The sequence below is a fragment of the Taudactylus pleione genome, unplaced genomic scaffold (genome assembly GCF_031769625.1).
Source record: "Taudactylus pleione unplaced genomic scaffold, aTauple2 ptg000277l, whole genome shotgun sequence".
In the NCBI taxonomy this organism is placed as follows: domain Eukaryota; kingdom Metazoa; phylum Chordata; class Amphibia; order Anura; family Myobatrachidae; genus Taudactylus; species Taudactylus pleione.
Window position 1 is genome coordinate 3821757 of NW_028284679.1, and position 12523 is coordinate 3834279.

At 50.0% G+C, this 12523-nt stretch overlaps 1 protein-coding gene across 3 annotated transcripts in view; it reads left to right on the forward strand.

Moving 5' to 3' along the window:
• The window catches only part of ASXL2 (ASXL transcriptional regulator 2), a 92991-nt gene that overhangs the window by 56905 nt on the left and 23563 nt on the right, over positions 1–12523 (forward strand). For 2 of the 3 annotated variants that reach the window (XM_088481724.1, XM_088481723.1), the window contains exons 5-7: positions 1875–1990; positions 7761–7890; positions 8605–8745. In XM_088481724.1, the coding sequence (XP_088337850.1) occupies positions 1875–1990; positions 7761–7890; positions 8605–8745 (387 nt within the window). The remainder of the gene's footprint in view (positions 1–1874; positions 1991–7760; positions 7891–8604; positions 8746–12523) is intronic. The other variant, XM_088481725.1, reaches the window with a different exon arrangement.

Here is a 12523-nt window from a genome sequence, read left to right on the forward strand (position 1 = left end):
GGAGTACTGGTGATGTAGCTGTGGTACAGAATGCTTACCTGCGTGGCTTGGAAGGAGTACTGGTGATGTAGCTGTGGTACAGAATGCTTACCTGCGTGGCTTGGAAGGAGTACTGGTGATGTAGCTGTGGTACAGAATGCTTACCTGCGTGGCTTGGAAGGAGTACTGGTGATGTAGCTGTTGGCTGATGACATGAGCCGGAATGAAGGTTATTTTCAGCTGCTGACTGCACAGTTCCGCCGGGAGCAGAAGGGGGAATAGTGCAGTATTTTTAGGCCCTGGAAGTGGGATCGGCAGAGCTCCCAGTACAGGGCACCACAACGCTGTCCTGGAGCACAGTGAGGATTTTGTTGCTTTCTATGTGCTCAGCGCTCCCTGCAGGCATTGTCTTTCCTCTTCAGTGGGTGGGTAACAATCAGCGTTCAAGGTTGTCAAAATTCATGAGGGAGGGGCCTAGACAACCCCAAAGCATTATTAGTGTGAGCGGGGATTACCTCCTCAGTGGATACACCAGATCAATGGAGCCCAGGTACAGTAATATTTCTTGTTTCTTAGATTGGTTGGGGGAATAGCTTTTATTTGTGGGTGGGGGATTTTCTCCTATGCACTTAGGCCTTCCTGGCAATAAGCTAATTGAATAATATGAGGAAGACGTCTAGCAGCTTGTATGTATATAATATATTATTGCTATTAGAAGCCTATTTATATAAAGTAAGCTGTACTTTAGCATTACTGATCCTTTCTAGGCTTCCATATATAACGGTAGACATGTGCCATTATGCGCCAGTCGGGCACCTCTCTCCAGGTTGTTGCCGCTGGAGACTTGTTTCAGCCACTAAATGGTTATTAGTGGACATAAGGAGCAGTGAGTCTATAATGGCTGCGAGGTTACTGTATATAATATGTGACAAGTCTTCCCATTGATACATCCCAGGCACGTCTGAGCCTGGCATCCTTCAGGTTCCTATTTCTAATATGTGACCAGTCTTCCCATTGATACGTCCCAGGCACGTCTGAGCCTGGCATCCTTCAGGTTACTGTATCTAATATGTGACCAGTCTTCCCATTGATACGTCCCAGGCACGTCTGAGCCTGGCATCCTTCAGGTTACTGTATATAATATGTGACCGCTCTTCCCATTGATAAGTACCAGGCACGTCTGAGCCTGGCATCATTCAGGTTACTGTATATAATATGTAACCGCTCTTCCCATTGATAAGTACCAGGCACGTCTGAGCCTGGCATCCTTCAGGTTACTGTATATAATATGTGACCACTCTTCCCATTGATAAGTACCAGGCATGTCTGAGCCTGGCATCATTCAGGTTACTGTATATAATATGTGACCGCTCTTCCCATTGATAAGTACCAGGCATGTCTGAGCCTGGCATCCTTCAGGTTACTTAGGATGGCCGGTGATTTCACGCAGCGACTGACATCAGCACGCCCAGGAAACGGGGTTGACACGCCCCCTTTTTTTTTTGGCATGCTGCCCCCATACAGATGAGATGTCTAAGCACTGCGCCCATGTCTCTGACATCATGCAGTGGTCATTGTATTACGTAATGTGCTCCAGCTCAGTGTTATCTGTATACGCTGTACTGTACACCGTTATTGCAGGTCCTATGTCCCTGTGATGTCATATACTCTGCACATGATGTCATTCTGCCTGCGTCTGCTGTGCTGCAGCTACATACTGGCTGGTCTGTTGTTAGATAATAGCCACCATGTTTGCGCATGCTGGGAATTGTAGTTCAGCTGGAGAGCCATGGTTTGTCTGGCCTGCTAGTAGTAGTACAGTCATACTGTTGTATTTTCCTGTGCCTCACTCATTGCCAGCTTAACTCATGTATTGTTTCTCATTTGTTTTATAGTTACATCTAGACTTTCCCAGCCATCCTCCCCCCAGTCCAGCTGTCCATCACCCCCCATCCCTCTGGGTAAAGTCATCTCTCCATCTCAGAAGCTCAGCAAGAAGGCCCTGAAACAGGTAACAGGGAGGCGGGTCACACCACATGCCGGATGTGGGGGGGAGTCATACCGGATTGGGGGGGGGGGGGGGCGGGAGTGGGTGTCGCACACAGCTCTCCGCCTGTCACCTCACAACTCTCCCCGCCTGTCACCTCACAACTCTCCCCGCCTGTCACCTCACAACTCTCCCCGCCTGTCACCTCACAACTCTCCCCGCCTGTCACCTCACAACTCTCCCCGCCTGTCCTAGGCCTCTCCCCGCCTGTCCTAGGCCTCTCCCTGCCAGAACGGTCACTCGCTACCAACCCCCCCCCCCCCCCCCTCCGGTCGGGTCACTCTCCTCTCTCCCTCCAAACCCCCCCCCCCCTGCCTGTCGGGTCACTCTCCTCTCCCCAATCTCCCTCTCCTCACCTGTGTGCCTTTCTGGGATTGCTGTAGTTACCTGCCAGAAGAGACATGGAAATTATTCTTATTTTTAGCTTATTTTTCCTGTATGAAAGTCACAAGCATTCCATATAACCGCGGTTCCACCGATCAATTTATGAACCATGAAACTTAATAATGTTTTTTGCTTCTCCATAATAAACAAAGCAACTTGGGTGAAACGCGTCTCAGCTGTGTAGTAAATACATCACTCTTAGTGGCAGTCTCTGTAACAGCAGCCTGTATTATGTAATAAGGGACAGATATAAGGAACAGCACCAGTGAGGGTATGACTGGTTTGGTGTATAACCAGCGTACAGCCCAATGCATAGCCTTTAGTGCTGGGGCTGCATCCTGCAATGGCACTGACATCCGTGGCCACAGGAACTGCATATAACGCGTCTATTCCCTGTAATGTATGAGATTCATGGGCCACACGGGATGCGGGTAGTGCCGCCCGTACATGCATAGTGTGAGGTCTCCTGCAGGGGTACAGCACTAATGCCATTGCTGGGAGATTATACCTAGGTCTATGGGCTCCTATTACTAGTACAATGATAAGCAGATACAATACCGAACATGTGGTAACACTACCCCTGCACCAACACAGGGACTGTTAGAAAAATATACTGAAGAGTCAGTATTATAATATGATGCGGAGATTATGGGGCAGATTCAGTCAGCTGCTGGGTGCGTCACGCAGTCTCTGCTCCTGGGCAATGTGCCCAGTGCTATTCAATTAGTGATCACACTGTGAGCAGCTGTATGTATTATACACATCTATTGGTTGCTGATACACTACCCCAGTGATGGCACTAGGGGGCGTGCTGTCCCAGCATACACAGTAATAAAATCACTGCTGATACACTACCCCAGTGATGGCACTAGGGGGGCGTGCTGTCCCAGCATACACAGTAATAAAATCACTGCTGATACACTACCCCAGTGATGGCACTAGGGGGCGTGCTGTCCCAGCATACACAGTAATACAATCACTGCTGATACACTACCCCAGTGATGGCACTAGGGGGCGTGCTGTCCCAGCATACACAGTAATACAATCACTGCTGATACACTACCCCAGTGATGGCACTAGGGGGCGTGCTGTCCCAGCATACACAGTAATACAATCACTGCTGATACACTACCCCAGTGATGGCACTAGGGGGCGTGCTGTCCCAGTATACACAGTAATACAATCACTGCTGATACACTACCCCAGTGATGGCACTAGGGGGCGTGCTGTCCCAGCATACACAGTAATAAAATCACTGCTGATACACTACCCCAGTGATGGCACTACGGGGCGTGCTGTCCCAGCATACACAGTAATACAATCACTGCTGATACACTACCCCAGTGATGGCACTAGGGGGCGTGCTGTCCCAGCATACACAGTAATACAATCACTGCTGATACACTACCCCAGTGATGGCACTAGGGGCGTGCTGTCCCAGCATACACAGTAATACAATCACTGCTGATACACTACCCCAGTGATGGCACTAGGGGGAGTGCTGTCCCTGCATACACAGTAATACAATCACTGCTGATACACTACCCCAGTGATGGCACTAGGGGGAGTGCTGTCCCAGCATACACAGTAATACAATCACTGCTGATGCACTACCCCAGTGATGGCACTAGGGGGCGTGCTGTCCCAGCATACACAGTAATACAATCACTGCTGATACACTACCCCAGTGATGGCACTAGGGGGCGTGCTGTCCCAGCATACACAGTAATACAATCACTACTGATACACTACCCCAGTGATGGCACTAGGGGGGAGTGCTGTCCCTGCATACACAGTAATACAATCACTGCTGATACACTACCCAAGTGATGGCACTAGGGGGAGTGCTGTCCCAGCATACACAGTAATAAAATCACTGCTGATACACTACCCCAGTGATGGCACTACGGGGTGTGCTGTCCCAGCATACACAGTAATACAATCACTGCTGATACACTACCCCAGTGATGGCACTAGGGGGCGTGCTGTCCCAGCATACACAGTAATACAATCACTGCTGATACACTACCCCAGTGATGGCACTAGGGGGCGTGCTGTCCCAGCATATACAGTAATAAAATCACTGCTGATACACTACCCCAGTGATGGCACTAGGGGGCGTGCTGTCCCAGTATACACAGTAATACAATCACTGCTGATACACTACCCCAGTGATGGCACTAGGGGGGGCGTGCTGTCCCAGCATACACAGTAATACAATCACTGCTGATACACTACCCCAGTGATGGCACTAGGGGGCGTGCTGTCCCAGCATACACAGTAATACAATCACTGCTGATACACTACCCCAGTGATGGCACTAGGGGGCGTGCTGTCCCAGCATACACAGTAATACAATCACTACTGATACACTACCCCAGTGATGGCACTAGGGGGGAGTGCTGTCCCTGCATACACAGTAATACAATCACTGCTGATACACTACCCAAGTGATGGCACTAGGGGGAGTGCTGTCCCAGCATACACAGTAATAAAATCACTGCTGATACACTACCCCAGTGATGGCACTACGGGGTGTGCTGTCCCAGCATACACAGTAATACAATCACTGCTGATACACTACCCCAGTGATGGCACTAGGGGGCGTGCTGTCCCAGCATACACAGTAATACAATCACTGCTGATACACTACCCCAGTGATGGCACTAGGGGGCGTGCTGTCCCAGCATATACAGTAATAAAATCACTGCTGATACACTACCCCAGTGATGGCACTAGGGGGCGTGCTGTCCCAGTATACACAGTAATACAATCACTGCTGATACACTACCCCAGTGATGGCACTAGGGGGGGCGTGCTGTCCCAGCATACACAGTAATACAATCACTGCTGATACACTACCCCAGTGATGGCACTAGGGGGGTGTGCTGTCCCAGTATACACAGTAATACAATCACTGCTGATACACTACCCCAGTGATGGCACTAGGGGGGTGTGCTGTCCCAGTATACACAGTAATACAATCACTGCTGATACACTACCCCAGTGATGGCACTAGGGGGGGCGTGCTGTCCCAGCATACACAGTAATACAATCACTGCTGATACACTACCCCAGTGATGGCACTAGGGGGCGTGCTCTCCCAGCATACACAGTAATACAATCACTGCTGATACACTACCCCAGTGATGGCACTAGGGGGGGCGTGCTGTCCTAGGGGGGGCGTGCTGTCCCAGCATACACAGTAATAATATCACTGCTTCTATTACCCCAGTGATGGCACTAGGGGGGGCGTGCTGTCCCAGCATACACAGTAATACAATCACTGCTGATGCACTACCCCAGTGATGGCACTAGGGGGGGCGTGCTGTCCCAGCATACACAGTAATACAATCACTGCTGATGCACTACCCCAGTGATGGCACTAGGGGGAGTGCTGTCCCAGCATACACAGTAATAAAATCACTGCTGATACACTACCCCAGTGATGGCACTAGGGGGGGCGTGCTGTCCCAGCATACACAGTAATAAAATCACTGCTGATACACTACCCCAGTGATGGCACTAGGGGGCGTGCTGTCCCAGCATACACAGGACAGCATACACAGTAATAAAATCACTGCTTCTATTACCCCAAGACACATACAGATGTGTCCTTGTCCATCTTTGCTGCAGTCACGACAAACAGTCTGCTAGCGCCAGGGGTCTCTTTCACGTCTTTTTTTTTCCCCCGAAAATGTGTATAAATTGCAACGTGAAGTACTTGGAAGCACCAGGAGACTGTGCTGATTAATATGATATGCGAAACTTGTATATCTGTGTGTGACCGAGCATACGACCTGCTATAATGCAGCCAAGTTATGTCATGGCCACGCCAACATCTGTTTATAGACTCAGTCGCACACAGATATACAATGGTCGCATATCAAATGAATCAGCACTGGCGCGTCCTAGTACATCGCATTGCGTCTTAGACACATTCGCCTGACGCTAGCGGAGCTGCACAGGACCTGGCGGCTCGCTCACTCCAGGCATGTTGCGCCCTGTGGCGTATTGAGGATAGATGTAAGAGGACGTATCAGTAAGTGGTAACTATTGTGGAAATGTACTGTCACAGCTGTAATTCTTTAGCACTATTCTGTTGCTTTATGTTACATCCATATTATTTGAATGTGAAACTGTGATTTTTGCGTTGTACGGGACAATTCTTTGGTTCTTTATGGTTATATAATGCGGCCTAAAGAAAGGTCCTGAATGCAATGTGACATTCGCTTTACTAGTCTAAAGAATAGGAAAGTTCTTGTCAATCAGAGCAGCGTAGAGGTGGGCCCGGCTCTCTGTCATCACATACAGGACGAGGATACAGATGATAGGAACAGGCTGCAGGCCAAGCTGTGTACAGCAGGGGGCAGCGGTGCTCAGCTCTTCTCCTGACACTGCCATATTTACTGTGCTTCTTGCCTGATCTCATCAGACTCTATTTAAGGTGGACATAGGGTCCAAATAGTCTATTTCATAGAGAAAAAAGATTTTTTTCCTTATCTAATAATGAAAAAAAATATGGGCAATGAAAGATGTCGTGAACGTCCAGCAGGAGCGCACATCGCTGGTCGTTGACGGCATACACACATTATCGTTCAAATCATGCAATTTATCGTCTAGTGGATACGCACCTTAATGGGGAGATGTACTAAGGTCTGGAAAGTGATCAAGTGGAGAGTGAAAAATGACAGGAGCTGATTGGTCGTTTATCAAACGCAACCTGTGACCTGACAGTTAGGAGCTGAGTGGCTGGCAGTTTATCATTCTCCAATTTATCACTTTTCAGAGCTTAGTACATCTCCCCCTGAAGGTGAACGAATGGGAAAAACACCCTATTGTACATGTGCCTCTTGTAGGAGCGTATTGTATTGTGGCTGAGCAGGAAAGGCTATGTTCTATGTAATACAGTACATGCAGTAGTGCTGGATACACTGACACATACTACATAGCAGAGGGGCCTAGCACTGCCGTTCCTGCTCACTATGATCTCCCGTCACAGGGCAAAACACACAGCGCACAGACTCTGCTACTACAGTAAGGGACATGTAGGTGGCATGGAGTTACTGAGTAGGCATACACCTGGCATGGCCGCAGCATAGTACTACATTGCTGCACTATGCACCAGACCTGTGCCTCCATTGCTGATGTCATTCTGTGTACACTGTGCACCAGACCTGTGCCTCCATTGCTGATGTCATTCTGTGTACACTATGCACCAGACCTGTGCCTCCACTGCTGATGTCATTCTGTGTACACTATGCCACAGACCTGTGCCTCCATTGCTGATGTCATTCTGTGTACACTATGCACAAGCTCAATGTCCCTGCCATCTGTCTCCGCTCTGCAGGCTCTGAAACAGCAGCAACAGAAGACGCAGCGCAGAGCCGGGATGCCGGTCTCCTCCAGTCAGCACCTCCTACTGAAAGCCGTGAAAACCAGCAGCAGCATCAGCCCCGCAAAACCCACAGCAGCTCACAGTATGTACACACAGCTCCTCCCAATATGCTCCGCTCAGCGTGAGGATTGGAGGCACGCTCCATGTAAGGTTAGGTTATATGCTCTGCTTAGTGTGAGGAGAGGTTATATGCTCTCCTTAGTGTGTTATATGCTCTGCTTAGTGTGAGGAGAGGTTATATGCTCTGCTTAGTGTGAGGGGAGGTTATATGCTCTGCATAGTGTGAGGAGAGGTTATATGCTCTGCTCAATGAACAGTAACGTTAGGCTAGGTGACGTGCTTCTCTTATCCTTAGGCTAGGTGACGTGCTTCTCTTATCCTTAGGCTAGGTGACGTACTACACTTGTCATTAGGCTAGGTGACGTGCTCCTCTTATCCTTAGGCTAGGTGACGTGCTCCTCGTCTCCTTAGGCTAGGTGACGTGCTCCTCGTCTCCTTAGGCTAGGTGACGTGCTCCTCGTCTCCTTAGGCTAGGTGACGTGCTCCTCGTCTCCTTAGGCTAGGTGACGTGCTCCTCGTCTCCTTAGGCTAGGTGACGTGCTCCTCGTCTCCTTAGGCTAGGTGACGTGCTCCTCGTCTCCTTAGGCTAGGTGACGTGCTCCTCGTCTCCTTAGGCTAGGTGACGTGCTCCTCGTCTCCTTAGGCTAGGTGACGTGCTCCTCGTCTCCTTAGGCTAGGTGACGTGCTCCGCTCAGTGCTTGAGTAGTAAGTGTCTCCCTTGTCTCCTGTGTTTTAGCATGGGCAGCGAAGCGCACGGAGATGCCGCCCAGGACCCCACAGAGCACATCACCCACCTCCCCATTGGCAGTGAAAGCCACTGAATCCTTACATGGGCTGGGGAAGACGGCTCTGCAGAGGTCGGACCGTCTACAAGCCAGTAAGTGTCCTATAGTATTACGGAGTACACGGAGTGGTAAATATTTCTTATATGATGGCTAGGCCCAGATGTGTACACTGTATTACAGGAGACATGTATGTAAAGGCAAGGTATGGTCACACGCGAGTATAAAGTAATATGTGAGGGACTATTTCCTGCTGCCACCATCATCAGAAACACGGCACAGAGAAACCTGTCCCTTTTCTACTTCAGGGTCCATAGGGGGTCCACAGGGTTGACCTTGGGGTATAGGTTGGGAACCAAATCCGGGCACCACGCAGTTAAAGCTTTTAGCTCCCAGGATGCACTAGGTCCACTCTCCCTATAGCCCCACCCCCAAGCCAGAGGCACCTCAGTTTAAGTTGGTGCCCGGCCGGAGTCGGGTCACAGTTAGCGCAGGGGGGGCTGATTAGCAGCCCCTAAGCTTAAAATTTCTTTTTTTATGAGTTTAAAATTTTTTTTTTCTTTACTTTTGGACTCTTCAGAGCGGCAGCGTCGGACTGTCCATGGGACGTCCAAGCTGCCGCTCCGTCACCCCGCCGGCGCTGAGACACCAGTACAGATCTGGGGATCTCAATGGGACCCCAGAGTCTGTACTAGCTAGACTCTGCGGGCGCCCAGGACTGCTACCGGATCCACGGGGAGCAGGTAAGGTCGCGGATCACCGCTTGCAGTGATCCGCGCATTTGAAATGCACTCCTGTGCCTCCGGTCTCTGGGGCTTAAAGATCGACGCTGGGAGCCGGCGTCCCGGGGGTTAATAGCCAGCTTTCCCTGTTACAGCGGCTCCTCCCCTCAGCTCAGCGCGCCTTTCAGTGTCTATAGTCTGGCGTCGCTGAGCTGCTTCCTCCGCGCTTCTTCTGAGGTCTCCAGGCGGCCATTTTCTTCCTGTGGTGCAGCGCAGATCTCCGGAGATGACAGTGCGCCCAGTCCCCCTGCGTACCTCACCATTAGGTCAGTGTACACAGCGCTGTAGCCTCCCCAGACACTGTATCTGGGCAGTTGAATGTAGTGACATAGTGCAGTATATTATATGACATGTTTATGTATATATGTATATATCTGCATTGTATGTGACTTATGCTAGTGCTGACTGTCTGTTCTTTATTCTCACCTGTCAGTGTATATCTATCCCTTTTCTTTACAATCTATCCTAATACAGCTGTACTTGGGGTGGTTCTGAGACCTCACATGTGTATATACTCGTTAATATTTGTGAGGTTTGTCACATACTGTTGCGTGTTGCACGTTGCCATATTTTAGATGGAACTGTGTGTTTCATACGCTGAAAATGGGTCCCTGCAGCTAATTTTGGCATCAGTCAGGACCATTATAGCGCTGCTTGATATTTCCGCCAAGAGGGTTGGTCAGATATGTCTGACCAGGAGATGGAGCGTTATACTGCACCCATTTTTACTATCCTGCAAGTCATGTGCTGCAGGTGTTAGTGCGGAGGATTTGACTCATAAAGGGTTCTGTATGTGGCGTCATCGGGTGCAGGCCCCTTTCACGACCCCCTTGGGCGGTTTGTTTTCTCGGGATCCTCTTAATTGCGGATCGCCGGGCGGGCCCCATTGTTGTACCTCACTTGGGGTTACTTCACCATACTGCCCTTTTCGTCTCAGGGTATCTCGCAGTTTCTTGCACTCTTCCCCTGTGACACAGACTATAGCTCCCTGCAGGGGTTTTTCACAGTACATGAATTCCCCCTGGTGCCACAATAGTCTGTCATTCCCCTTGCAGGGATTACCACAACAGCCACCCTGGGTGGATGTCATTTTCTACAAAACGCAAAATGCCGTGATATACGCCCTGTGGTTACTTCCCAGTTGGCTCTGCCGTGTACTGGATGCTGTTTTGGGCTCTTTCCCTCTTACACGGGGGGAAACCAATTTCAGGTTTTATTATCCATTCTTTGGGGCTGGTAGTCAGGTCCATTCTGGTTAGAGTGAATGTTGACCTGCACCTGTATCTTACTCCCTCAGTCTTACGTTGCCTTCGGGTTCCCTGTTGCTGACTAGCGGGTGGATCGCATGGCGGGACTCTGGCTGTTGCCAGATATGAGGTATCACAACAGCGATTGGGCATCCTGTCCCAAATTCCCCGTGGGTCATCACGAGCCCCTCCTGGGGTGGATGGGCGTGTTACTCGTCTTGATTACAGACGTTACTACGCCTCCCATTCCTGCGTGGTCACATTCTACGGATCCCTAGGTGGTAACTCTGCCTGACATTAGTATACTCGCTTTCAGGGGTTGTTACCCATCCTACCATGGCTATGCATTGGTTGGTTAATACTATCGCATACTGATGCATTTGTAACGTTTTTTTTCCCCTCCAACACTTCTGGGGTTCAAATGTCTTTGGTCGCTCACAAAATATATGCAGTTGTCATATGAGGAAATACATACATGGAATACCAGTCTCCTAACTTTCAGAGTTCTGGCTGCGATGGTATCCGCCGTAATACCCTATGGCTGCGCTCTGGGGATGCAGAGGTGTAGATACCATTTATGGGGAAGATCTTGTTTGGTCCTGACCTTGACAAGATTATAGTAACATTGGCAGTATTACTAACGACAAGTTTTCCGCCTTCAGCTATTCCCACTACAAGGCCTCAAACTACATCTGTTAAATCTTTTGGCCTTCAGGGTCAGCCTAAAGGCCTGTTTCTTCCTAGGCTGTCGGCCTCTACCATGGCCGCCATATCCAGTACCAAGCAGACTTGGACTTCCAGCCGACCCTGCTGGTGAACCTAAGGATAAATCTTCAGCCTGACGGGACAGGTCTACAACTGGGGGATTCCAGAGTGAGATACCGACTTTCTCAGTTCGCCCAGGGCTGGTGTCAAGTCGCCACGGCTGCGTGGGTAGGAGTGGTGGTCTCTCACGGGTACGCCCTCTCATTGCTCAGGTGGGCTCTTTCCATATAGTGGTACTCGGGCCCTTCTTCAGACCCGAACGGGGCCTTACAAATCCGGAAAACTATACAGTCTTTGCGGTAAGCAGAGCTATTTAGGCCATCCCCACTACCTCAGCGAGGGACTGGTTGTTCTGCTTTCTTTCTGGTACAGTGGCTGAATGGTCCTCTTTGGCCTGTTCTCTGTCTCCTTTCCCTGAACCAGTTCTTAAAGGTACCTGGGCTCAGGAGGAAACCCTTATGCTCCATCATCCGATGTTTGGAACCTGGGGACTTTATGGTATCACTGGATATGCAGGACCCGTGCCTACGGGTACATATAGAGACCTCTCATCAGCATAGCTCAGGTTTGCTGTGCCACAGAAACACTTGCAATTTTCGGGCTCTGCCTTTTGGGACTGTCCTCAGCCCCACAGGGTTTACCAGCTTTATGAATTTTCTGAAAGTTCACCTGTTCAGTATATCTGTCTGCTCCAGTATCTGGACGGCCTCCTGCTCTTAGCAGAATGACCGAGGTACTCTACAGCCAGGTCAGAATAACCGTGGCTTCTTCACGGCGCAGATGTTTATTCAATGGGGGAAAAAGTCCTCCCGGCATCCCTCACAGGGTATTCTTCATCTGGGAGCCCTGCTGGATTCTCAGACTCTGAGAATTCTTCGGGCGCAAGACAAGATCTCCACTCTTCAACTAGGAGGGCGCGAATGTCTACGCAGTCGACATATGTCATTACACTCTGGAATGCGCGGTCAAATATCCAGAGTGTTTACCTTTGGAAGGGTGGAATATGCTCGGTTCCATTCCAGGCCTTGCCATAATTGACTCCTCTCCAGAAGGAACGAGTTTTTTCCATCGGATCACTG